General features: G+C 39.4%; 1 protein-coding gene across 3 annotated transcripts; it reads right to left on the bottom strand.

Annotated features, from left to right (window-relative positions):
* Positions 1–70: 70 nt before the first annotated feature.
* Positions 71–25,225, bottom strand: dcaf1 (ddb1 and cul4 associated factor 1). Of its 3 annotated transcripts, none has more exons than XM_016499434.1 (25): positions 25,031–25,225; positions 24,232–24,351; positions 22,059–22,135; positions 21,883–21,956; positions 20,762–20,875; positions 20,535–20,672; positions 18,913–19,443; positions 17,203–17,304; positions 16,356–16,514; positions 16,091–16,270; positions 13,530–13,739; positions 13,058–13,227; positions 12,468–12,592; positions 10,951–12,016; positions 9,743–9,961; positions 9,332–9,530; positions 8,353–8,435; positions 8,179–8,263; positions 7,669–7,902; positions 7,318–7,411; positions 6,486–6,590; positions 5,736–5,809; positions 5,377–5,469; positions 4,090–4,366; positions 71–1,075 (listed from the first exon to the last, which is right to left on the bottom strand). In XM_016499434.1, exons 2-25 carry the CDS (start codon positions 24,345–24,347, stop codon positions 1,017–1,019), a joined length of 4,584 nt encoding a protein of 1,527 aa, XP_016354920.1. In that variant the 5' UTR covers positions 24,348–24,351; positions 25,031–25,225; the 3' UTR covers positions 71–1,016. The 3 variants fall into 3 exon arrangements, with proteins under 3 accessions (XP_016354920.1, XP_016354921.1, XP_016354923.1); XM_016499435.1 differs by lacking the exon at positions 25,031–25,225 and adding an exon at positions 24,440–24,447 and having other exon boundaries at positions 24,232–24,355; XM_016499437.1 differs by lacking the exons at positions 21,883–21,956; positions 22,059–22,135; positions 24,232–24,351; positions 25,031–25,225 and having other exon boundaries at positions 18,913–19,451; positions 20,762–20,842.
* Positions 25,226–27,900: the final 2,675 nt, after the last annotated feature.

The raw sequence follows: 27,900 nt of genomic DNA, 5'->3' as shown, positions 1-27,900 counted from the left end.
AGATGCATGGTGAACAGAGTTTGATGACAGTGACAGCTTTGTGATCTGACGGATGGCTCTCAAAAAATTCAACAATTTACTCTGGTTTATTGCAATAACATTTATAGTAAAAATATTTTTTATACATTTTGTACACAATGTTGCCTTAGATCTTTACTTTTGGAAAGGCATGAACAAAAAATTAAACCATAAAGTAAATGGAGGCTGTACACAGATGTTTAAAAATGTTTAACTTCATGTGAAATGAAGTTTAAGCAAACCGGTGCAACAGTTAACTTCCTCCAAAAGAGAAGCAAACGCCGCTGCGGATCTGAGGTACCACAGTCCTTTAGTCCTTTATGTGAATTTAGAAACCAATGGAAATTATTGCTCATTAAACGTGGTGCAACATCTTCAATCCAATCAGTCAGCCGACAAAAAGGGCCTTAAAAGCGCTTTCTTGTAAAATGAAACAAGCAATGGCTAACAAACCTACTATTCAGAAAGCAAAAATGGATGAACTAAATGTCTAAGCAACTAGATTTTCAGATGTTTAGATTAATCAAACTCAAGAGATCACATGAGGAGTGGTGGGCAGGTCAAAGGTCAAAGGCATGCATACAGATCTGCGCATGCAAACAGTGCATCCAGTGGATCAGAGCTACCCAGAACTCCTCTAGACAGCGGCCAACCAACACAACAAAACACGCTAATGTATGAACGCAAGACCCTTCTCGAAATCTATCAGTACACGTTCTTTAAAAATGGTCAGATGTTCCAAGAGGGCAACGCTGTAGCAAAAACAAACAACGGACAAGTTCCATTGGTTTTAGGCGAGACGTCCTTATATAAAACTATGTTTTGTTTACAATTTTCCAGCAAGTCCACACATGTCATTTTCGGGTCCGTGTGCATGTAGACCATCCACACCACAACCTGACACTCATCAGCTGCTGCTATCCTATAACATTCTCTCTCAGATCTTCTCACTGAGCTTCAAGCCTGGTTGAGCACTTCCACCGTGGTTTTGGGCAGGATCACTCGTTCAGGGAAAGGATAATGTCATCTTCCAGGTCTGAGTTATCAGAGCTGTCTGCTACGGGAATAAGAGAACAACATTTCAGACAGCACAGGGGAAAAACTGACAGTAATGAAAGAATAGGAAGAAAAAGAACATGCAAGAAATGACATGACGGGGAAAGACATCATAAACATTTAGTCATGGCCAATAGCAAACAGCTGCTTTAACTGTATAACCTGTCAATGTCAAAGTCTGCTCTCATAATTGATTAGAATCTGTGTCTGTCATCACCTGCTAGAGGCCAAAAGTGAAGAATGAATATTCTCTCGCTAGCACTGTACTCAGCTGCTTCATCAGGCCAGATAAACCACAAAACTAAACATTTTCAGCATTCACAGGACTCCCACACGCTGAGCGTTTAGCATACGCTGCAGCTGTCAGCAACAGTAACTGTCAATACTACTCATTGACCAATACATCACATGTGACTTTTTTAACCATCAGCAACGACGATAAGTTTTTCTGTTTGGATGATAAAGGTGTGGTCACATTAGCGAAATTTCACATGCAAACAGGCCCATCGTTCATAGTCACTAGCGCTGAGGTGTATACAGAGCAGCTCACACAGAATTCAGTTTCATCCCAGACAGCTTTTCTGCGCAGTGGAACTTTTTCTCCCTCACACACAAACTTCCGATATGATCGCACAAATTCCCATCGGAATGACTTCATTTAGTTCATGAATTTTACAGAGCAATGGTATGTGTGACCGCAATTTTATTTTGATGCCACTGAGAATCGTTGCGGAGAAACCCTGGAAGTTCATCTATAACTTGCTTCTACTTTTTAAGCTCCCTTTCTACCTCTCCATTAGTTTACTGTCTTTTTAACTCTTTCCCCGCCATTGATGTCATTTTTTCGGTCGCATTATATGGTAGGGGGCGCTATTACACACCTTCTGAAAGAGTTCTGAATCCAATCCAGACTTAGTCTGACTAAAAAGCAATTTTCTCAGCTTTTTGTTCAAAATGTTGCTTTTTTTATGAAACTTATCCACATTCAAGTGTTGATTAAAAAATATGTTTTTTAATCAACATATTTTAGCTCTTTCAAATATTTTAGCTCAACAAAAATAGCTCTTTTCATTCTTTGGTGCATGTTCAGATATTCATACAACAAAATATTCTGTGGGCCATGAGTTGATCATGAAAATGATCAAAAACGCTGGTGGCAACTTTTCTCAAAAAACACTGGCGGGGCTAGAGTTAACTGTCCTGTTTAATAATAAAAAGCAAGCCTTATAATATACTATCTGTATTAGGGCTGTCAAAAAAAAATTTGAATTCCGAATATTCGTCGAATTTAAAATAAAACATGCAAAGCAACCGTACAGCACTTAGCAGTGGTCAAAAAATATTTCCAAAACGAGTTTTGGATTAATTCCTGCTTTTAAACTCTTACTTTTAAATTACCACACGACCCTGGTGTTTGTCCAAAAACAGTATAATTTGGCTGGGAATTTTGTGGATGGAGGGAGGAAAAAACCCTGACATTTCAGATTAGGGTGGAAATAAAATAACTGACTAACCCCCTTTAAAATATGGAATTATTTTAAGTCCTCATGTCAAATAACTACTAACTAGGGCTGTCAAAAATTTTTTTTCGAATTTCGAATATTCGTCGAATTTAATAAAAAAATCCACATTCGAATGCAAAAACGTTGCATTCGAATTTTAGGTTTGCGTCAGTCAGCTTTATCAGCGGCGCACGAGATGCGATGACGATGTAAGTGTCGTTGCATTATAATGTTTTTGTTAGCTTATCCAGTTTAAGCCACTAGATGTGGCGCTGCTACGTTGTTAATTACAAATATTGCGGGAAAAGATAATCGATGCGGGGAAGATGTTGTTTACATCAAAACCGAAACCAAGCCGTTCACACAGAACGCATATTTATCACATTTTCTAGAGGGACATCTATCACCATTGCACTCGCGTCTCGCACAAGAGAGACACTTGCAATTAATGCAAGTTCAACTTTTAAAAAACATGTCTCAAGACTTTATGGCGGTTTTTCCCCATCCCACTGCATCTCAAGTTTTTAAATGAAGAAAGTACTCTTTATGATTGTTTTTCAGTCCTTTGTATTAAATTATACATACATGCATGATTCTGTTTTGTTTCTAATTGTTTAAGCAACTTTAGTTATATAAGGTTTATAAACATTATTTTAAACATTATGCACTTTTTTCAGAGATAGTCGTGTTATTTTATTATGCTTTGAAGAAACGTGCATTACTAATATTTTGCTCGATGCGCCCTCTTGTGGCCTCAGGAGAGAAGCCAAAAGCTTTTTTTCCCCCTAACTGAAATTATGCCTTTTAAATTCAAATATTTATAATATTTAAGTACAAAATTCAAATTTTGTTTTTCAGCCATTTTGACAGCCCTAATCTGTATACAATAAATATGCAGTTATGTCACTTAAACAAGCCTTTGAATAAATTACATTTAATGGACATGCCCGAGAGAGCATCTTTAAATCCTGTATACTCAAACTGGTCATGTCATATTTACGTCATAGTTCACCGTGTACTGAATATATTATTAGTGTTAGCAGGTCTTCATTTGAGAAAATGTGATTTCCAGTGACTTGCTGGATTTTTATTATTATTTTTTTGGTTTATCTAGTTCAAATGTTTTTATTGAATAATTTCTAAATTAAGGTCACAACCAGCTGTGTATTATAAGTTACTGGTGCTAAATTCCATATTGATGCATACATAATAATAACACCACTAGTAATTCTTAATAATAATAATTTATAATTTTGAAATACATTTGCTTACTATAGCATGACCTGAAGTAGGGAGCAGGGAACTCTCACTTCTCTCACTCCAAGATGCCAAACATATCTCATTAACAAGTCTAAGCATGAAACGTTTCTCCAGTATGGTTTGTTATTTTTCATTTAACACATCTTGAGCTCACATGTTTGTGATATAAAAATGAAACCTTTGCATGGCTTTTCTCCAGTGAGAAGGGAGTAGCTCCTCTATGTATATGTGTGCATGTCGTCAAACAACTCACTGTTGTCTAGTACAAGCTCCACATCTCGCTCATTGTCATCAGAATCCTCATCGTCGTCGTCGTCATCGTCGTCATCGTCGTCATCATCATCATCATCATCTGCCTCTTCGTCCAGCAGGCGAGCCACTTCCTCATCATCAGACGGAGAGAAGTCCTGCTCGCCATCCTCCTCTCTGTTATTCTCGTTCTCCAGCTCTGCCAGCAGCGGGTCTGTATCGATGTCATCTATGTCATCATCCGAGTCATCGTCGTCCTCTTCATCCTGATCATCCTCCTCCTGAATGAAACAAACGTCTCATGATCAAGTTTACAGTGCCCAGCCTCACTGACGTAAGAGAAGAATAGATACTCATTACTCGGTGGCTAGCTCTGTGTAGCACCTGCTGCTTTACATAACCTCCTGAACAATCCCAGTGTCACAAGTAACAGCTCAAGCCATTCATGTTTAACATGGTCCCCATCATTTCAGTCAGATCTTAATAGCTCAAGGGTTTTTTTTTTTTTGGGTAGACACTGCAAATTTTCATTTTAAATTCTCTCAAAAGAATGGTGAAGAATGGTCACAAACTAAAATGAACATTAGTATAAAAACACTTGGCATAAGTTTGTTTTTTTCACTGCACACTTTTTTGTATAACTTGAGCTGAATAATGTTGCCTTCTGTAGAGATGCTTTATAGCTGAATTGTTTGTTTCATAACTGATTACACTGATTTAATTAATTAATATAAATCAGTACTGAAATGCCACTGCCTTAAAGCTGAAATTGAATGTTTCAAAATTGATGAATTGTTCAGCATTTATTACTGTGAAGCTGCTTTGAACTGATCTGCACTCTATAAAAGTATATTAAAAATATATAAATAAATGTGACTTGAACGTTTTTGTTCATTTATTGACAAGTGATGGTAACCACTTTGGCACTTCTGTAAAACCTGAACCCTATTTTTTTTAAACCTATATATTATTTTTCATGACTAAGAACAACATTGGTAGCAAAGGTCAGTATATTCTCTTGTTACATGTATCAGAACATGAGTCCTAGAACTATTTAAGCTACACTGAACTGACTGGTCATAAGCTTCCACAGCTAACAGTTCAAATAGTTTTGATATCACAATAAATGAGTTAATAATTCAGTAAATTATGCCAGCCGTGTGATAGGTGTCTGCTACAATCACAAAAACACCCAGAATGGCTCATTGTTGCAAAACTTCCCCCATACACACAGAGCTTAAATGTATATATAAATGTATGCAAACATGAATGCTGTTTGCATCAGCCTCACCTGATCCTCCTCATCCTCTTCCTCCTCAGCAAGTCTCTGGCGACCGACTTCATACAGCCGACACACAGTGTCCATATTTATTGAGTCCTGATTCTGTTACACACATTCACATATAACACCACAGAGAGTTTTGATGTCATACAAGATAAATACGACATGGGTGTAGAGTTTAATGATATGTAGAATTGTAGCTTCATAGAATTTTGCTCTGTAAAGATCATTTTGTTCACTGATGTTGAACTTAACAAGAAAAAAAGAATCTCAAATTTAAAAGTACAATGTCCTAGAGTTGAGGTAATATTTACCTAACTATATATACACAGTAAATAACTAAATTAACTTTAAAAAGCACAGCATACCTCAATGACAGCCAGATAGCAGTCTTTAGTGTCTGTACACAGGTCAAAAATGTTCCTCTTCACATCAATGGTGGCTGAGAAAGCAAGCAGACCATCAAGATCTTCATCAGCTTAGAAACATATTTACAGAAACAATTTCGGTCAAGTGATGTCTTTGGACAGCATGTGACGTGCTACTAATCAAACCATTTTAAAATGTGTCTCACAGTTGTGTAACAGTAACAAGTGCATATGTGACCCTGGACCACAAAACCAGTCATAAAGGTCAATTTTTGGAAATTGAGATTTATACATCATCTGAAAGCTGAATAAATAAGCTTTCAATTGATGTATGGTTTGTTAGGATAGGCCAATATTTGGCTGAGATACAACTATTTGAAAATCTGGAATCTGAGGGTGCAAAAAAATCTAAATATTGAGAAAATCATCTTTAAAGTTTTCCAAATGAAGTTCTTAGCAATGCATATTACTAATCAAAAATTACGTTTTAATATATTTACAGTAGGAAATTTACAAAATATCTTCATGGAACATGATCTTTACTTAATATCCTAATGATTTTTGGCATAAAAGAAAAATCTATAATTTGGACCCATACAATGTATTTTTGGCTATTGCTGCAAATATACCCCAGCGACTTAAGACTGCTTTTGTGCTCCAGGGTCACATATCTTACAGGAAGCATCTAACTGCTTATTTGCTTTTTACAAAAGCTGAATAGAGAAAATGAAGATAGAATTACAGTCATACCGATGGGTTTATAATCAGTGGCATCAAAGGTCCTGAAGGATGAACCGAATGGACTCTTCATTTGCTGCTCCATCATATCATCCTCATCATCAGCCTGCAACATGGCTACAACACACTCCGGAACATCAATACAATATCTAATACCTCCACTAATAGAGAGACAGAAATGTTTAACCAACAAGCATCATCTCTGGAGGAAACAGGTCACTGCTCATCCCCATCCAATGGTGAAGAACTGCGATACATTATGTTGTGGGGTGTTTTTTAGTGGCAGGGACTGGGGCACTGGTCATCACAGAAGGAAGCCGAACACAGCAAATTACAAAGATATTCCTAATGAAAAGTTAATATGGACTTCTCAGACTGGGCTGAAGGTTCACCTTCCAACAGAACAATCACCCTAAAATAGCCAAGACGATACAGGAGGACCGTGAATGTCCTTGAGTGGCCCAGCCAGAGCCCAGATCGAACCAAAACAAACATCTCTAGAAAGTTCTGAAAATGTCCACAGACTTTCCCACCCAACCTGACAAGGATTTGAGACGATCTGCAGAGACCGATGGCAGAAACATCCCCAAATCCAAGATTGCAAAAGAAGCTCACAAATAATCGAGGCTGCCAAAGGTGCTTCAACAGAGTACTGAATTAAAGGTGTGAATACTATGCAATGTTTTTTTTTGTTTTTTTTTTCCGTTATCACAAGTTTTTGCTTTGTCTTTATGGAGCATGGGGTGTAGATTGATGTAATTTAAATTAATGTAAAGCATAATAGCATAAACAAAATGAGAGAATAAAAAGGAAGTGACGTGAATGCACTGTGTGTGCGTCTCACCTCCATAAATGACAGTTCCATTGTTGTTGAAGACAATCCTACACTGATCTAGCGCTGGCACTGTGTGAAGAAGATGAAACGTCCTCAAATCCCACTGGAGCGCGAGTTAAAGCAAACCGCTTCAGAAACAATGCAGCAAGAAGAGGTTCACCCTTTAAGCATCCCATGTATCCCAGTAACACTTCTCCAGATCGATAGCACCCTTTTTCTACATTAATCAGCATTAAATAACCCACTAGTTAACTAAAACCTCATTAACAACAACAGAAGAATCAGAAAACAAACTACAATATCATAAAACACACAGAAAAACAAGCCACAGCCAGTGGTTCGCTGAGCAGAAAAGGATACAATCTCCGTGTTGATGATGACCTCTAAACCATTGGGATGGAAAACGCCGCTGATGTTCATGTTGAACTTGTCAAACTTATGGATGGCCTGAGCGGTGCGGACATCCCACATGACACCGTCGTTCAGGACCAGGTCATCCGTGGGGTTAAACGTGGCACAGTTGCGCTTGTAGTTGTTAGCTAGGTCAGGGTTATTGAGGGTCAGGAGTTTCTGTCCAGACTGAATGTCATATATCTGCAGAAATACACAAAGATGCATGAAAAAGACGTTCACAGACTGGATTCCCAATATATTTTGATCACATATTGCGGTCATAAAGTTACATATACCATGCAGAATGTTAATAATTTTAACAAAAAAAAGTATCAGAAAAATTGCATGCTTCGTGTTATTTATTTAACATGTTTATATGCAGAGGGTCAGCGTGTTAAAACCGGTGTCTTAATTTACGAATGAAAAACAGAAACACAATGAAAGGCGAGTGTTCAAATGGTTAAAAAGGTGACTTGCATGTGCAATGTGCTCTTTTGTTCCTATGACTCTGTCCTGAGAGAGTTTGCTGAACTCCACATAATGATCATCCAGGAATGAATGCCTAGAAATAAAGGAGTTTCATTCAAAAAAATGAAAAATAATAATTTAAGTTTTTAACAATTAGTGAAGTTTGTAGGCGTGCTGACTCACTTCATGATGAATACAGACTTCATTCCCCACAGCGCAGATAAGGGATAACTCCAGGAAGCTGATGTCAACAACAGGGAACCGTCCTGACACAGAGAGACAAAACATCAGCATCTACCATAAATGCATTTGCACATCAATTACAGGAGCTGAGGTGGGTCAGAGCAGCTTTCAAATATATAGAATTACATCTTCACAATCAGTTACAACACCACCATCAGATGTGCATGAATCACTTAAACTGCCAAAGCATTCAATGCATCAAACTCTGCCTTACTGTACCCCGGAATCCACATACCATTATAGACTGCAATTACAGGCCTACTATAAAATCGTGAAATTCACATGCAATATCTGGCAGAATCAGGGCACTTTTTAAGAGGTGTAAAAGCACAACTAAAAGCATGTTACTCTATTAGGGTATGGGGGTAGAATTGTTGCATTATTCCAAATAAATAGATTATGATCCACAAATAAATGTAAAGCGATTAACAAAAACCAAACATATTCACGAAATAAATAGAATGAGATCCACAAATAAATCTCAGAGTTTCACAAACATGAATTAAATTCACAAATAAAATGAGACTTGCAAATAAAAAATATATTCACAAATATCTTTTTATCCTACAAACAAAACTTTGCCCGGCATTTATTTGTGAATCGCGTCCTGGGCATTTGTAGATCGCTGCACGCATTTGTGGATTGTCAGCATCTTGAAGCTAGAAATGTTTCAAAATCCACAAATTCACAGCGAGCGATCCACGAATGCGTGCAGCAATCTACAAATACCCAGGACGCGATTCACAAATGAATGCCGGGCAAAGTTGTGTTTTTGACATAAAAATGTATTTGTGAATGTTTTTTTTATTTGCAAATCTCATCATAATCTATTTATTTGGAATAATGCAACAATTCTACCCCCATACTAGTGTCCTGAGCCGAGAAAGTTCTAGAGTTCAAGGACTCAGTGTGCGTTTACTCTGGAGGGCTCCAGGTGTGTGATGGCTGAGCTGTGGCAGCTGTAGCTGGCTTCCTCCTGTCCACTGAACACATTGTAGAGTTTGAGCTGTCCGGTGCATGTGCCCAACATCAGGAAACGCTCTCGCGCTGAGAACGCACAACACATGAAGCCACTCTCATCCTCCTCAGCCTCTCTGAACACAGAGATGGGCCGAAACCTGGACACATGGTCACAAACAACACTCGATTAGCACGATGAAACTCAAGATGGGGAAAAATAACTTAGTAACTCGTTAACAAACAACGCACCTAGGACAGTTCTGTTCTTGGCTGACTTGTTAGTGCTACTGTCACAACTGGGCACTAACTCATATTTTCACATCTGATCAAAGCATATCATGTTTGAACTCACAGTTCTGTGTAACTGTACCTGCTGAAGATGAGATGCCTGTCAAAACAGCCTCCATCAACCCCACCGTATTTGGGGTAGACGACCCTGCGTGTGTGGCGAGGAGTGAAATTGGTGGGTGCCTGGCGTCTCTGCTTGGGCTCTGGGCACTGATGCGGTGTGAAGAGGCTGAAGGGAGGACATGTGGTCACTGGGTTCTTGCAGCGGGCGTGCTGCTCTCGCAAATACTCTGTTATGATACTGGAAACAACAACATATGATACATGTATGTATGATACATTAGAAGGACTTCAGAAGGATATGGAAAGCAGCAAGTGCTACAAAAGCCAGGAACCACACATGGTTTGTCAGATCATTTTACACATTGCTTCTAGTGTTCTGGAATAGTAGTGCCTATACTACTTTAACTGTGACTGTCCATGTCACTGTCCAAGTGTTTGATCATCTAACAGTTCCAGACGTATTTTCATTCAAGATCAACAAATTATACTGGATAGAGTCAATGTTCAGGAACATGATAAACTGACAAGAAAAAAAAAACGGGTTAGTTTAAAAAAAAAAAAAAAAAAAAAAACTTTTTTAAACATTTTGGAAAAACAATTTATTCCACTTATAATTTTTACGTGTGAAAACCATTTACCACACTTGATGCCTAAATTAAATCTGCTCCTCATATGAACTGATCTTGTTGTTTTTTCAGAAGACCTGGATTAAACAATGCGATTCATATGGGTTACTTTTACAATGTTTTTATGAACTTTTTGGTTGCGTGGACTTTCAATGGAGGGACAAAGTGATGCGAGAATATTAAAAATAATTTCATGTGTGTTTTAAAGAAAATAACTAACACTTTTTATTTTGGGGTGAACAGTGAACATTTTAAGCATTTTGTGTTTTTCTTTACTAAGACACATTAGATGAAGCATTTAAAGAATCCTATAAATGCATTTAATGAATCCTTTTGTTTAAGACTTATAACATCTATATATTTCAAGTTTCTGATTACCAACAAAGGCAGTCATGTGTTGCATAAACTCAAGTCATTTTTGCAACAACTTGTTCCCTCCCTCTCTTTTTTTTTTTTTTTTTTTTGCACCAATGAGGAACTTTCTAGTCCACAAAGTTACAGCATGCTTTCGCAGTACAATGCAGACATCATAACTTGACATGGGCATAAAAAAAGAATAGCATAATGGGTATAAACCCAGTCAGACTGAAGGGCAGCACACCTGTCTAGAGTAGGAGGAGAGGGCAGATGTCTGTCCAGCTGCTTTTTCATGGCCGGACTCTGGCTGAACGCACCATGATCTGATTTCTGCCTCAGTACTTTTGGCCTCTTCCCTCCTGCAGCTGCACACGGTGACGGCCGCTCCCGCGAGAACACGATGCGTCCAATGAGCGGAGAGCCATTACTGTGGTGGGAGACTGCAGGCGGTGGAGGGGGCAGAGCCTGTGAGGTGGAGGGGCGGGGCTGGTGAAGAGGAAGCACGTGGGGGGTGTGGCCACCCAGACGGGCCGCGACTCCGTTAGTGAGCCGAGGAGTCCGTGGGATGCCAGCGGCGGGAGAAGGAGGCGTCGCGACAGAAACGGGAGTGAACGGCGGCACGCTAGCGTGAGCCAGAGCATGCAGCCCCATGGGCAGCTCGGCTTCTTTCGTCAGTGCTGTCGCTGTGTCCGTGAGACCTTTAGACAAAAGATGATTCCGAATAAGCAACAGAAGCTCCTTCTCGGGAAACGAAATGCGTGACTGTGCCACGACACTAGCCCGCTGCAGCCGCGCCAGGGAAACATCTGTGCCGATCAGCAGCGGCTTTCCAGACACGCGCTCTATGAGTTCTGCTGCATACTTGCAGAAGCGCACATGCTCGCTGCGCTTGTCCTGAAGCACAGGCTCTTTCATCAGCTGCTGGATCTGTCCGCTGCTGAACAGCGGAAGCTTGCTGATGATCTGTCGCACCGCAGCGCTACGTGCTAACCCAACTAGGGCTTTGCACGCCAGAGCGCGAATCTGATCGGCATCGGTGATGGGCATCTTGATGGTGAGCAGGGACAGCAGGACTTTAATGCCATTGTTCGACTGAACCACGTTCCACATCTTGACCAGGACGCTCTCGCTGGCGCGGTGGGTCTGCGGCAGACGGCGACGCGGGGTGCCCGAGATGAACTTGCCGATGCTAGAGACGCATTTGTCTGGAGCGCAGACGCAGTTTATGATCACCTGCAGGGCCGACTTCTGGATTTCTGCGTCAGTTACAAATACTTCACCCTCTGCGACGACCAGCACTATGCTCATACCTGCAGAACACAAGCATGCACTTATAGAAGGTATCTGCAGAGGATTCAAACAACCTTAAAGTTATGCATGCATCTCACATTGCTATTTAATTGAACAGACTGGAGCACACATTCAACTGCTAATCAGGGTAAAATGAATGAACGAATGTGTTAAATTACATTCTTAGTCGTTCCTTCATGTTAAGGCACAGACAGAAGCTACGAGAGCTTGTGTTGAATTAAGTGCCAGATACAATGTAATCAATATACCAAAAGATTTCATGCATAATGTGGGACTTCAAATGCCAATAAACTAGACGATCTTATTCAGGGAGATCATTAACATGTTAAGGTTAAACTAACTCTGGCTATATATTTCAGTGCATAATGGTGCATGAAGATAGGCCTGTTTAGGTGGAAGCACCTATGTCCACGTGTTTTGGACCTCATCACCAGAACAGCAGATTCTCACCAACAGTGGAGATGGTGGAGCCATTCTCATCCAGCACAGCGACGTTCTCAGACAACAGCAGCTGCGTTTTAGGAATGACTGTCAAAATGCTCAAGATATCCAAAGCATACCTCACTGTGTCAGCCCTGAAACACACGTTACCAAAAAAAAAAAAAGTGTACTTAGTACTTTTTCCCCTTCATTGCAAAACGTTTTACACAAAAAAGTGGTTAAAATCACAAACACGTTGTTCATGGGCAGCCAATAAAGACCATAGGCAGGCATTATGCAAATTTCAAATAAGCCTATATAGGAATTACTGACAACTCTTTTTTTTTTTTTTTTAGGCAGTTCAGAATCGTTTTTTTTTTCTTTTGGGAGAAATAACTATTTGTTGTGCACTTTAATGTAGTATGTTACACAGGTGTTCGTGAATGTAAAAGGTCTGCAAAGTTTTAAAGGTCAAAGGTAATATCCAAATTAAGTCCAAGATGACTGCCATCTGAATGTTTACAGCAAAACATCAAACAAAATTACTTTTTGCACCAGAGAAACTTTGCAAGACTATTTTCTTGCTGTGGCGCGTCGCTCGCACAACTGGAGATCCTCACCTGCCGTAGTATGTTCTCCAGTCACAGGCGATAGAAATGAGCTGCAAAAGGAGCTGCACACAGGACAGTTTGTGGAAGAACTCGGCAGGCTCCCAGTACAAACGCACCGGGCTGAACTCGATCAGGAACTCCACCATTTCTACCACCTGCTCATGGGTGTAAGAGCAAGCCTACGAACATTTACACAGAAACAAAAAACACATTTCAACACCATCTACAACCAAGCACTCTCACAGATACAGTACATCTCATTTTTAGCTTGCCACAAACTAGCAAGACTTCTAAGTTCAACCTCTTTCCTAAATCCTTCTATTCATTGAAAAGTAACACTATATGTTACAGCGAGTACACGACCGTGAGTACATTTCAGGCAACAAACCATACGCAACATATCCAGGGTTTAAATATCCTGCAGATATGGTAGAAGGTCCTAGTTATAGTACGGATCAGGCAGTGGTAGAGTCAGATGTACCTTGTAATAAGGCTGCGGGTGTATCGGCGCTCCTCCCTCGGTACGCTGCAGCGATTGTTTGACCTGCTCGACTTTAATGGCCAGGTGAGCCTCAAAATACCTGCGCAGCGCCATGCAGGTATGTTTTGCAGTCTGTCTGCTTGAGAAGATTTCATCGTCGCTCAACAGTGCACCCTGGTCCTCTGGGTTCAAAATCTCCAGAGTGCTAATCTACAAAACACAAACACCCAGTGAGAAGGACAGAGAGTAATAAACACTGACGAAACATACAGACTACAGCAGAGTTCAGGCAAACACAGCATCCAATCAGTGTGTCAGTCCTGATACCAGTCTTGATCAGTTTACAATATCTATAGACATCATCTATTACTCTTGCATGTGTCAATAAACCCAAACCATACATAATACTTTGGTAACATCATACTTCATACAAAACTACAAAAGAGATTTAAAAATGATGTCCTTCCAACAACAGTTTCATACAAGCTAAACATTCAAAACCATTTAGGACAAAGGTACAAAAAGCATAGGCCTTTAATTTCGATATATGTTAAATTATATATTCATATTAATTCTATATATTATATTAATTATAAATGTTAAAACATAGCAACAGTACTAACAAAATTTAGAACATTGCTACACAATTATAATACATTTCTGCTGTAATGCTTTAAACCCTTTAGCTTTTATTTGTGGCACAAACTGAATGCTGTCATTTTCAACAGTTTGAACAGTCCATACTATAAATGACCATCCAGTTTCATTAGATCTCCTTTTGTTTAATTTAAGAAAAAAAATTAAACAGGGTTTGAATGACATGTGGGTGAGTAACTGACTATTAGACCTTTTTTTATTTTTTGTAAACCGTACTTTTTAATGCACATTTTTTTCAATCATTTTTACCAACTTAAATTGGTCTGCTAGTCTTAGCTAATCTGCCAGTCTGACCAAGCTTATTGGTTAACGAGTTTCCCAGGCCGCCCAGCTGAAAAGTGCCTAAAAACCTCTCTAAATCCATCAAACTAGACCAGTCTGACCAGTGAAAAGAAGCTTAGTGGCCAGCTGCGTTTAAGCTGTGTTTTGTTAGTGTTTTAAGCAGTGCACATTTATTATGTAGTAGAAATCTGAACTTTTGTAGCACAGGACCCACCTCCCCTCATATGATCACCATCCTCCAGTTATCAATGAGCACCAGGCCAAACAGCCCTTCACCTCGGACTACACCCGTTTCTCTTTAAAGGGATACGCCACTCATAAATTAAAGTTCTGTCATCGTTTACTCACCCTCATGAGCTTGATAAACAACATTGGAGCCCATTGACTTCCATTGTATGTAGAAAAACAAAAACAGAGACATTTCTTCAAATTAGGGCTGCTCGATTATGGTAAAAAAATCATAATCACTATTATTTTTGGTCAACATTGCAGTCACGATTATGAGTGGGTCACATGACCAAAACTTTATAAGAGTGATTTATTTACAGATAGCAGTATATCTCAATTATGTATTTTCTGTAAATATGTTTGCTATGACATCTACATTTTAGAGACCAGCGAAATTTCACAATTCTCAAAACCACAGCAGAATACTAGGGTAACTCATTAGTAAGAAACAAAAAAAAAAGTCCTCAAATTACTGAAAATAATTCAACTGTCACTAATACAATAAAAACAAACAAAAAAAGGACAAATACAATAGAAAAATGAAACAAACAGTGCTTTAAGTTTTTTATGCAAGACTAAAGTATTCAGCTAACAGTCTTCTACAGAAATGTAATAATCTAACGTAAAATAAAACAGCATAGTCTTCACTGTAAGAATTAAACTTGGCTTCTTATTAAAGCTACAAAAGTCCTTCAGTCAAGAGCAGTGAGTGATTCTGTCTGTCTTTTGTTGTTTGATTAATATTAAGCACACAGTCGGCAGCAGGAATATTAGGCTGCTGTCACTTTAAGAGCTGCACACATTCCAACTTACTATAATGCATATTTTCATTCTCAAACGTTTACATTCACTTAAGACATAACAGACGAGGGTTTACATGAATAATCACCAAGTGCCACATTTTGACACCTTTTTGCATGTATTTAACCGTTTAGGCGCACACCTTAAGCTAAAAGAAAAGCCTCCTGAGGAACAGCGCAAGTGCTCTTTCAAGCTTTTAAAAACATGAATAAACCTAATTATCTTTAATAAATCAAGCACGTCCCATTTTGAAAAAAGTCACGTTACATGATTTTACTGATTTGCATGTGAAATTGGGCTCCGCTGGAAAGGGGGCGGAATGGGGCATGATAATAATTTTATCTCGATTATTGTATTTTCATAATCGTTGGAGGCCGAAATCGAAACTGTATTTCGATTAATTGCACAGATCTACTTCAAATTATCTTTTTATGTTCCACTGAAGAAAGTAATACAGTTTTTGGTGACATGAGGGCAAGTAAATGATGACAACATTTTTGGTCACAGGATCTCTTTAACCCTTGTTGTTTTGTCTTTCTAATTGAAGTCTCTGTGAAGCATGATTCCTGCGCAAAGAAAAAGGAAGTGCATACCAGGTTGATGAGCCGCCGCAGCCCGTCCTGATGGTCGAAGAGCTCGAGCACGGCTCTGAAGGAGAAACAGATGGAGAAGAACATGGTGGCGTGGCAGCAGCCGGAGGCATGAGAGCACTCCAGGAGCCACAGCGTGTAGCTCACCACCTCCGACAGCAGCGAATGCGGCAGCATACACACCTGACACAGCCGGAGGAACCAGACAGACAACAGTAAGACACAGAAGAGCTCTGGCTGTGATCACCGTATCAGCACAGCATCTTACCCTCTCCATAGCGTCCTGGTTGTATGCCAGGTAATAGAGGCACAGAGAGACGCCGGTGGCAGCCATGGAGGGTCGCGGGATCTCCAGTAGCTTTGGGACTCCGCCATGCGAGACAAACTCGGCCGCAAACTTTTTATGAAGGAGGAGAGACGCAAGATACTGAAAGACAGAGAAAAGAGAGAGAATGGGTGAATATGCATGTGTCCGATACAAATCATTCAAATAATCACTGCGTCATCAAGAGATTTAAATATGTTTGGTGCAAGTCTGAAGATCTTGCTCCAATTAATGTACAACAGCCATCAAAAGTGGAGCAGGACAAAACTAACCATTCTATAGTATGAACATATGGCAACACATTCACTATTAACAGAGTTTTTGCATAATAAAGTAATTAAGGTAGTTATGTTTAGGCTTGAGGTACTATTAAGGAATCTAGAATAGTCATGCATTAAGATGTGCTTTATAAGCACTAATAAACAGCCAATATGCTAGTAATATGCAGTTAATAAGCAACTAGTGACTAGTGTTTCCTAATCTAAAGTGTTACCGTAAATATTTCACATTTTATAACAAGTACAAAAAAGTCTAATCATGTCAGCACCAAAGGCTATTTTTACAGCAAAAACATGTTTAAAATAACCACAAACAACAGAAATGCTTACTACAGCACTTCAAGTCAAACTCCTCCTGCTGTTTCAGCTGTATAGAGCAATTCACACACAGACACATTGTTCTCAAAACTCATTTTAAGCATAAATCATGAGGTTTTTCATGATCTTGAGAAACATTCAATCATGCGTGTCCAAACTTTTGAGCTGTAGTGTGTGTGATATCTTTCAGGTACCTTTAGGGCTTCAAACGTGAGCTGAACGTCGTTTGTCTGTTTCAGGTCCATGTAGTGCATCAGCAGCTCACGAGCACCAAGCTGCATGAAAACAGCCAACAACTGCACACACAAACACAGACATACAGATTCCTCTGTGACCAGCAGCATCACTAAACTCATTCAGGTCAGTTCTGCTATTGATTACTTCTCACACATCTTTAAAACGGGACATTCACACAGGTGTGAAGAGCAAAGAAACTGGAATGACATGAAAGTAAGTTTTCTTTTTGGGTGAACTATCTCTTTAAAAACAGAAGGGACTGCGTGTTGTTTTGCAGAGCAGGATGTGGATAAGTAATGTTCTCCTGAAAGATGCACCATTCACCACAAATGCAAACATTTACATTTAGTCATTTAGCAGAAGCTTTTATCCAAAGCGAAATAGAAAGCTAGTGTTTGTTTTTTGTTGTTTTTTTAAATAAAGAATAAAAAAAAAAAGATAAATATAGATAAAGTAGAATTAAAATAGAATAGAAAGTGTTAAGAGTTAGAGGGTCAAATAAAGGTTAGATATTTGTTTCAAATAAAACAAACACCACGATTTTATTCCTGCGCTGAAAAATTATGTTCACAGCTAGCTTATTTATTGTTTTTGATAAAGCTAATGTTTGGAAAATACGTTTGCATTCCATTTTTTTTCCAGTATTTATTACTTCTAAGGCAACTTCTTTTGTTTTGCTCTCTCCTCTCTGCTTCTGCATTCGTCACTTCTCACCAGACCTTGCGCTACGCCTACATCATCCGCCGGAATGAGCGCACGCACGACAGTTAGCGGAAGCTAGAGATTATGATTTATAAAGTTTTAAATATGGATTTTTTTCTTTAAAAAAAAAAAGCATCGATTCGCTTCAGGAGGCCTCTGAGCCATATGAGGCACTTTATATGATGGATGGATGCGCTTTATTGGACTTCTTTTGGACTATTGAAAAATAACACCCATTCACTGCCATTATAAAGCTTGGAAGGACATTTTTAATATATTACTACAATTGGATTCATCTGAAAGAAGAAAGTGATACACACCTAGAATGCCTTGAGGGTGAGTAAATCATGGGCTAATTTTCATTTTTGGGTGAACTATCACTTTAAGGCACTAATAATATGCACCCTTTGGGGTAAATAAGGTACAAAAGTGTACCTTTTGAAAAGGTACTGATGGCTTTTGTATCTTTTTTTCTGAGAGTGTTTTACATTATATGTTTTGACAACTGAAATTTATAAGCATTTTAATGTAAGAAGTCTATTACACTGTTAAGATCTAATTTAAATTACAAGCTTTTAGAGTTTGATTTTACTTTTTGGCCATATACATATATGATGTGACAAAAATTATACTTAAACATATGCAAACTTTTTTTTTTTTTTGGACTCTCCGACACTCAAAAAATGTTGGACTCTTATTTCATATGTCAGGCTTTGCCCGGTTATGATCACGCATGAAAAAGACCATATGTGCAGTTAATTTAGTTACATAATCTACAGTAAAAGAGTTATATAGGCAGTTATATAATTTAGAGTCAAACTGCCTTTTGTTATTGTGTAGCATTTGTGCAGCAAAAATCCCAACACTAATCATGCAGTATCTACCTTAGGGCTCTACCCGTGAATGGAACTTATGACCTTGGCATTGCTAGGCCAGTGCTCTACAAGTGAAGCTACAGAAATCACCTCCTGGTATTCTCCCAGCGGGTTGAGGTACTGGAGGATGAGGCGCTGCTCTATTCCAGGTGTGAGCGGGCACAGGTGGTAGTTATTTCCTATCACCCACGGGCTCATCTCAGTCCAGCTGCTGTTGGAGAGCTCACTGAAGCTGCGCTCCGGCTCTGGCTGCGAGAAGTTCAGCTTCTGCTTTACTTTGCCACCGTTCTCCTTCTTCCTCCAGTTCCTCATGCCTTCACCTGGGCTGTCCATTTCGTCCAGCTCTAAAGGGAATGCTGCAGCGGGCTTCATCAGGCCCTTCATGCCTGTGTTACATCTCCCCAAGCTCCTCGCAGCAGAGAGGGGCTGCAGCTCAGCGTCCGAGTCGGTTTTTCTCGAGTCGTGTTTCTCTGTGTGAGCGTTAGGAGCGAACTCTCCGTCCACGGCCTCCTCGTCCAGGGGCAGCAGAGGAACGAGACTCTTGCTTGGACGCTTACTGTCCTTCCTGTTCTCTGCCTCCTTTTCCTGAAGCTCTCTCAGTCTCTGCAGCATTAAAGGAACCTGCGACACAAACACTGATTTTTACATTTCCATTCAATTATATGGACACTAAATAGCACTAAAAGCATCAGTTAAAACAGTTTCTTAGTCAAGACCGCAGGATGTTTTCTGTCCACAAACAACATGTTTATATTTACACCCATCAAGCGATCATTAACTACAGGGCTGTTGTTTCATTATCATATGTGACCCTGGAGCACAAAAGCAGTCTTAAGTCGTGGGGTATATTTGTAGCAATAGCCAAAAATACATTGTATGGGTCAAACTTATTGATTTTTCTTTTATGCCAAAAATCATTAGGATATTAAGTAAAGATCATGTTCCATGATGATATTTTGTAAATTTCTTACCGTAAATAAATCAAAACTTAATTTATGATTAGTAATATGCATTGCTAAGAACTTCATTTGGACAACTTTAAAGATGATTTTCTCAATATTTAGATTTTTTTGCTCCCTCAGATTCCAGATTTTCAAATAGTTGTATCTCAGCCAAATATTGTCCTATCCTAACAAACCATACATCAATGGAAAGCTTATTTATCCAGCTTTCAGATGATGTATACATATCAATATCGAAAAATTGACCCTAATGACTGGTTTTGTGCTCCAGGGTCACGTTTATTTCTAATTATTGCACTCATCTCTGGAAAATTTGATTGAGACAGGTCGGTGACATCATTCTGCATTAAAATGTTTGTGAATGAGCAGGCAACAAGTTTTCTACATCGCTGTGCTAATTTAGCTTCCCTCGTGTCGCTGCATGCAGTCCTCTCATGCAATATGAAGTTGCATTGGTAGCAAACATAAATATGCATTGTGCTTCTTCATATATTACAATGATCAAATGCAAAAACTGTAGAAATCCATATCAAATCCAATTTATTTAATTTTGCCCTTACAAAACATTTATATTGACTCTATACTCTTAATTTCTTAAATACAATGCCATACAGCTTTAAATAAAAAAAAATAATTTGACAAAGTGTTAATGCCACTCATTTAGTTAAGATTCAGAGCGGTTACATATCTCATGCACACATATCATGGCGTTTAAAAGTTGTGAAACAAGTGCATTGCTCCTGGACTCACCAGTACAGAGTTTTCCTCGCGATAGTTGGCGGCGATGTCCTGGTTCTCCATGGCTCCTGCCAGCAGGCCTGTGGCGTAGATTCGGAGGGGCTGCTCTGCCTCCTGAGCCCATTTAAACAATCGCTCCACAATCCCCTCCTGCCATGGACACACACACACACACACACGCAGCTGTGAGGCTACATAACCCCTGATCTGATTCTGAATAAATACAAGGCTCAAAGTACCTTCTCTTGAAAGACCACAGCCGTCTCAAGACCAGGCATGATGTTCAACAGCAGTCTGCATGCAGCCGTGTTCAGTGCCACCTCACGGCTACTCATCACGTATGAGTTCACAAGCTATTAAAGCACAGAAATAAACCAAATACTCAAGATTAGAAATCAAACAGGGCTGCTTCGCTTACTTACAGTGGTGTAGATATACTGCCACAAAGATATATTTGTAGGGCCAGGCAATATGGTGATATATCACATGACGATAGTAAAGTATCGATCAAATTTAATTTATATCAAGACCATTAAATATATCCATGCAGCTTTTAGTGGGCAGGACTGTGTAGTTATTGACGTGTACAGGTGATAAAGAAATGTTCAAGAACTGAACTGCGCTCTCTTTCATGGCTTATTGCACTTGATGGTAACATTTGCACAAAGATGCTTGGCGAGTCTAGAGGTACTCGAGTCTTAGTGAGTATTCATGTAAACACAGTTGGTTATGTCTTCAGTGACTGAAAACAAAAAAAACTGGATCTGGGATTGATCTTAAAGTGACTGCAGCCTAATATACCTGCTGCTGTCTGCGTCATTCATTTTAATCAAACAACAAAACAGATATAAATCACTCACTCAAGTAAAGCACTTCTAGGCTCCTTTAAAGGATAAGATTTGTGACTGCAGAGGGGCTTCCCGCACATATACACAAAACAGAAAAATCTCTGTTGACAGACACTTCATTTCATGGTCACGATGTATACAGCCACAGCACCCAAATACTACTTAATATATATGAGGAGATCATAACAATTATTTTTATTTTGTCTTTTATTTACTTAAGTCCTGCATGACCTAATGTATGATATCAATATTTTTTTTTTCCCAAACGGTATTTGGTAACTTAAGACATAACCAAATCTTTACGTGTATAGTTACAAAGACTGGAAGACAGGCATTTGGACGTTTATAATAACAATATTAATGTAAAATGGATCAAATGTGTAAGCAGCGAGCATGTGCTAGTGTTAACCAGGGAGCTGGTACTCGCTACTGAATGTAGTCAATTCAATCCATGATGTAACTGTGAATTCAGTCACAAGTCAAAATATCATGTGATTATGCATCCACCTTACCGCATTCATAAAGTCATCATTCTTGAACAAGATTTTCAACAGGTGTCCCAGCATGCACTCTGGGTCGGCCCGCCCTTCAGAGCAAAACAAAGTCAGAGTTATGATATCTATATCCGGGAGACAACACAGCAGTAAAGTAATGAGGAGTCCAGTGTAAGGGTGTTAGACATGATCACCTGGATGGCGGTCATCAAACGGGTCAGGATCAGCCTTGTGATACTCCTCCGTCTCCCTTTCAACAAGCTCCGAAATCCTGCAGGGATCAAAACAAGTATCAACATACCACTGACATGACCACATTAACACTTGAGAGGCATTCATAAATAAACTCATTTTCTGTTCTTAATGGATTCTTACGCATGACACGCAGTTCTTAAAAAAGTGTAACTTAAAAAATAAATATAAAACTTCCCAAGCCACTCCCCTGCGCATCATGTTTTAAACACAAAAATATGTTCTGTGTGAAAGACCTCTAACTTTAATGAACAACTATTTTTTGTAACTATTTCAGCACAGTATCTCTGTGAACATTTCATTTCTGCTTAAATATTACTGTGCTGGGAAAAATAGGTAACAAAGACTTTACTCATTAGTACTTGACCGTACTAAATAGGGGTGTGAATTGAACTGATTATTAGGACACGATATGATATCGATTCTCATACCCAGCAATACAATATTTGCAGATACCTCAAAAATTTTATATGATATTATCTAGCTATTTTACACAACCAGTTACATTTTTATTAACTCACAGATGCAGCCAAAACAAACAAAAAAACAGGCCTACGCTCTTTTTTTAAATAATAAAGAAAAAAAATAATTGAAAAAAAAAAAGTTGCACATGAGATCAGTAATCTTATCACATGACAACTAGAGCTGTGCAATGAATCGAATTTCTAATCGTGATTACAATTACGGATGCCACAATTATGTGATCACTCAAAGGTGCAATTATAAAAAAAATAAAAGATTCACATTATTCTGCATGCTTAAGATGTGTGTGTTTTCTTTCTAGAGGTTATCTTAAGGGTTTTTCCATTGATTTTATTTTAGTATAACATTACAATACCATGCATATTTTTACTTTTATTATTATTATTATTTAAAGAAGAAACAAAACCAATGTCTAGTTCAGCTTTGAGGCTTAATACTATAGAAAAGCAATACAAGTTTTTCAGTTAGAGTGTTTTCAGCTTGTTTATTTTCACAAAAAAATATGGTAAGCCGTTGCTTCAGACCCTATTCCAAACATTACTCGATATAAACGGTGATAATCATAATTAATAATTGCAATTACAATTTCAAGGGAATAATCGACAATTATGATTTTTGTCATAATCGTGCAGCCCTAACGACAACAGTCAAGAAAGTCATTTAGGCTTCTGTGCTAAAATGTGCAATGTGTAAAATATAGTGTAAATCATCATTAGGAAACAACAGAAATTAGGTACTCCAGGTGTAGAAATAATTCATTAATGCAGAAAAATAAATCCAAAAAAAAATTGTATTACAATTACTTTTTTTTTTTTGGCAGCTACTACGGGCTCAACGCTAACAATCTTGTTACAAGCAACAGTGGAAAATAAATACAACAGAACAAAGACGAGTTAAATAAACAGTGCTTTTCAGGAAGGTCTAAAGGGTTTTCTTGTATAGAAATGTAATAATCGAATGTAAAATAACACTGCATAGTCTTCACTGAATACATTTTGATTCAAACAAAAGTTTTGGAGGTGCAACACCTAAGATAGGAGTACAAAAAGTCCCTGTATGGGTTTGTGTCTTAAATTTATATCAATATCACAAAAGCAATAGTGCTGTTTTTTCCCCCAAAAGTCTGCACAATTCCAAATATGATATTGATTTTATACAATAATTCAATAACAATAAGTTAATATTGTGTTAAATTATAGACACAATATTTTCAATATTGTAAGTTCTGCTCAACTTTGCAAACTCAAATGAATTAATGGTTTTAAACAAAACAAGCGAGTCAATAATTTAGTGACTCATTCATAGTGTTTGAACAAATCAGAAAAACTAAATTGATATGTGATTATTTAGATGAATCAGCACATCGCGTAATTAATTCAGTTTCAAATGTGAATCGCTTGACAGCCCTAACTATCACGGTTTTGTGTAAACTGTCAAGAATGCAACAGCAGAACTTCAGCTGGATGCATTTAAGGCATGGTAACAGCTCTAACGCAGTCTTGTCCAGTCTAACTGTGGATGTGAGGTCAGGTTAAAGGTCGACGGGCGGTTGTCTACAGTAACTACAGGCGCTGCTGATGCGGGGTCAGGTAACGGGAAGTGTTAATGTGGGGTCAGTGCAGCATTTCTCACTTGGTCAGTATGTTGAGCAGTTCACTTGTGCCTCCCTGCTGTTCTCTCTCCCACTGCTCCAGCAGAGCGCTCAGCTCCGCTTTAGAGTCCACGCTGCCATCCCCGACAGACGCCATCGGCCTGACTAAAATAGAGGTCTCAGAAGTCTGTTTTACATTTCTGATGCATTTTAAGGAACTCCCTCACACACACACACACACACACACACACACACACACACACCTCAGTGCTTCTTGTGCACTGCTGCGGCTCGATGAGCAGTTTTAGGGGCTGAACAACATGATGGACGTCCCTTCAGGAACATGACTTCTGATGACATTAATGAAGTGCAGAGTGGAGGAAGGGGTTCTCAGTTTAAGAAATCTAGGGAATCCACTAATATTCCTGTGATGAACCTGAATAAATAAATGTATTAATAAGTTACTTATTACATGGTTTTGTGCGTCAGAAGTTGAACAAGAATGAAGTGCTGCACTTCGGGTTACCAAGAATCAAAGAGCCACGTGACCAGAAACACCTGCTAACAGCATATATAGCATGAATAGCGAGCGTCTGTACAGTAAACACAACAGTACAGAAACACTTCATACAATGTTTATAGTGTATATATGGAGTGTTTACAAAGCGATTACGCGTAGCACTTTTACAGTACATGAATGTATGTCACCATGCGCTTCCTACACTCACATTTAATGAGACATACATTAAAATGACACGTGAACTCAACAAACCCTGCATGTAAACAGCGTTTATATTGTCATGTGCCACTAAGTGTGGTACTGAGCACGCGTCGACTCACCTTTAGCGCACACAAACACACCGCCGCTAAATCACTAGCAGCTCTAAATCACAATACGAGCAACAGATACGCGTCATGGGCCGTTATAACCTCATGAATAATGCCGCTGAAGAGCTCATGTCACTCGTGTCTGTCTTTAGCAATGTGCTGCAACTTTATGATGGCGAGCTCTAAACACGTCATAACCCGGCGACGACAGGAACGCGTCAATGACGTCAGGCCCCGTATGTGGAAGGCGGCTGAGGCCAAAAGTCTTTAAACGGAGCGCGTGAAATTTGACCGTGTCAGCATGCACTGTTTGTCAACGTTTAACGTGCCAATTTTGAAAACTTTCTTTTGTATGTGTAGACACTAGTGATGGGAAACCGGCTAATGATACTGCGGAAGAACTGATGATGACATGGTTTGATCTTCGGCTGACCAATCAGCAGAAAGGGGCGTTTTATTCCCGCCCACGTGTAGAAATATTCAAGCTGTTTATTCATTTTTCCACCCATGAACGAAAAACGAAAATTTAAGCTGAATTCTCGTTTTTCGTTTTTTGGAGGAAAAAAAAAACAAAACGAAAAAGGGGCCGTTTTCTCATTTTTCTACTTTCAATATTAAATAAAAAAACGAATGATAGAATGATACACAGATTTTTTTACCATGTTAAGACAGCGAATTTGGAGGTGTACGTCTCTCAAAGCACACACATTCTGGCAGTGTTCGAACACTGAATACGTTTTAAACAGTTTTACCTCTAGATTTACCCACATATGAATCCTTTCTCTAGTTTATTGAAGCATTACTTTACTGATAGACTATCTATACTGTGCTAGAGTAAATTAATCAATGTTACAATGTACATTAAGAATTTTCTACCTGAGAAAGAACCTTGAACTAAACAACTAAAAAGGACATGACAAATTGTGACATCACACACAACATACCGATTAATTATTCCTTATGAACAAATATAAAGTCTGATGTTTGCTTACATGCATTGTACCAGACATCCTTCATGAATAAACATTACATCTGATGTTTGTATTTACCAATGTACCATCACATCACATATGCAATTATAGTTTCAAATACAGGAAATTCATTGACTGCTGTGCGTGTTGTCATAATAATGTGGACAAACAGTGATGCCAAGGTCAATTTCAAGTGTTCTGTTTAAATACTTTTGGCCTCTCCGCCTTCCAAAGTTCAATAAAGTTAATTATTACTAAAAGACAACATTATGGGGGAGAGGAATTGGAGATTTAACAGAGATTTGATGGAGTATTTGGAGTTGACAAAAGGCACATTTGTAAGATCTACAATTAAACAGCTGAGGAAAACAACTCTAATTATTTATTTGTTCTGGGGAAAAAAAGAGAAAAAAAAGTCAGAGGAAAGTTCTCACTACACTTGGCACCTAAAATAATTTATTATAATATTATGTTAATACCCCTGTGATATTGTTGTACTCATTATTATTGCCACAGATTGGCCAGGCTCAATCACCTCCCAATCACAGCAAACACCTTCACCTGAATTCTAATCACACGCACCTGTCATGGATCATCAATCACCCTCTGCTCCCATACAAAAGCACACACCTCACTTCACTCCAGTGTCCGATCTCGTTTCATTCGAAGTGGACTCTCTCTCTCTCTGATATCCTTACCAGATACATAGAAAGACTTTACCTGCCTGTGATACTTACCTCCTGTGTTTCCTCCAGTGTGTTCTCCTGTGTTCCGTTCCCTAGTCCGTTCCCGTCATTTGCTCCGTGGATTCCCAGTGTACCCAATCAACTGAGGTGTGTGCAGTCCTCTGTCTCCCTTCCACGATGGCACTCGACTCTCCCCTTGGGAGCGGCAGAGACGGCTGAGCCAGAGCTTGTGTTTGTACTGTGGAGCTGGAGGGCATGTAATCGCGGCATGCCCCATTCGCCCGCCACGAACTATGGTGAGTGTCATCAAGCCTTCAATAGTCAATATGCAACCCCTCACCACTGTTGTCAAATTTACTGCCTTTCCAATAAACATTGTTATACTTTTCTAACCCTCTGTGTGAGTCTCCTTCCGTAACAGAAGATCGGACCACAAAGGATCAGCAGGATGAGTGCACCTGACCCGTACCAGGAGATCGTGGATGCCTTCAAGCGGATACTCACTCCAGCCATTGTCACACCACCAGTCACGCCCGTCACCAACGCCTCTTCCCTTCTCTGGCTCGGCGGAAGAGTGCAACGGATTTCTGCTGCAGTGTTCACTCGCACTGGAGATGCAGCCCCATCTTTACGCTACGGAAAGTGCCAAGATAGCGTTCATCCTCTCGCTGCTGACAGGGCGAGCGCTGCAATGGGCAGAGACCATCTGGTCCCAAGCTGGTACAGTAACTAAATCCCTTGATACTTTTATGACACATTTCCGTGAAGTGTTTGGTAAACCCATCGGCGATACCTCTGTCTGTGACCAGTTATATCACCTCCGTCAGGGGTCTCTGTCCATAAATGACTACGCCCTGAGATTCAGAACCCTCGCAGCAGCCAGCGGCTGGAATGAGCGTGCACTTCTGACCACCTACCGGCAAGGTACCCGCCCTCCTCGACTCTGGCTCAGCCGGGAACTTCATCTCCGGGAATCTCTGCCGCCAACTTCATCTCCCCACCACGACCACTAAGACCACCTACCAAGTCTAATCGGTAACTGGAAAACCACTCAGTCGAAGACACGTACGTCACAGCATGGGTCCGCTACTCTTACAAGTGGGTCAACTGCATGAAGAGACACTCCATCTCCTGGTTCTGGAGGAATCCACCACTGATGTGATCCTGGGGCGTCCTTGGTTGTTGCAACACGACCCTACCATCTCTTGGAGAACTGGTGAGGTCC

This window comes from Sinocyclocheilus anshuiensis, unplaced genomic scaffold (assembly GCF_001515605.1).
Source record: "Sinocyclocheilus anshuiensis isolate Anshui unplaced genomic scaffold, SAMN03320099.WGS_v1.1 scaffold1662, whole genome shotgun sequence".
Lineage (NCBI taxonomy): Eukaryota > Metazoa > Chordata > Actinopteri > Cypriniformes > Cyprinidae > Sinocyclocheilus > Sinocyclocheilus anshuiensis.
This window is presented reverse-complemented; position numbering and strand designations above follow the sequence as displayed.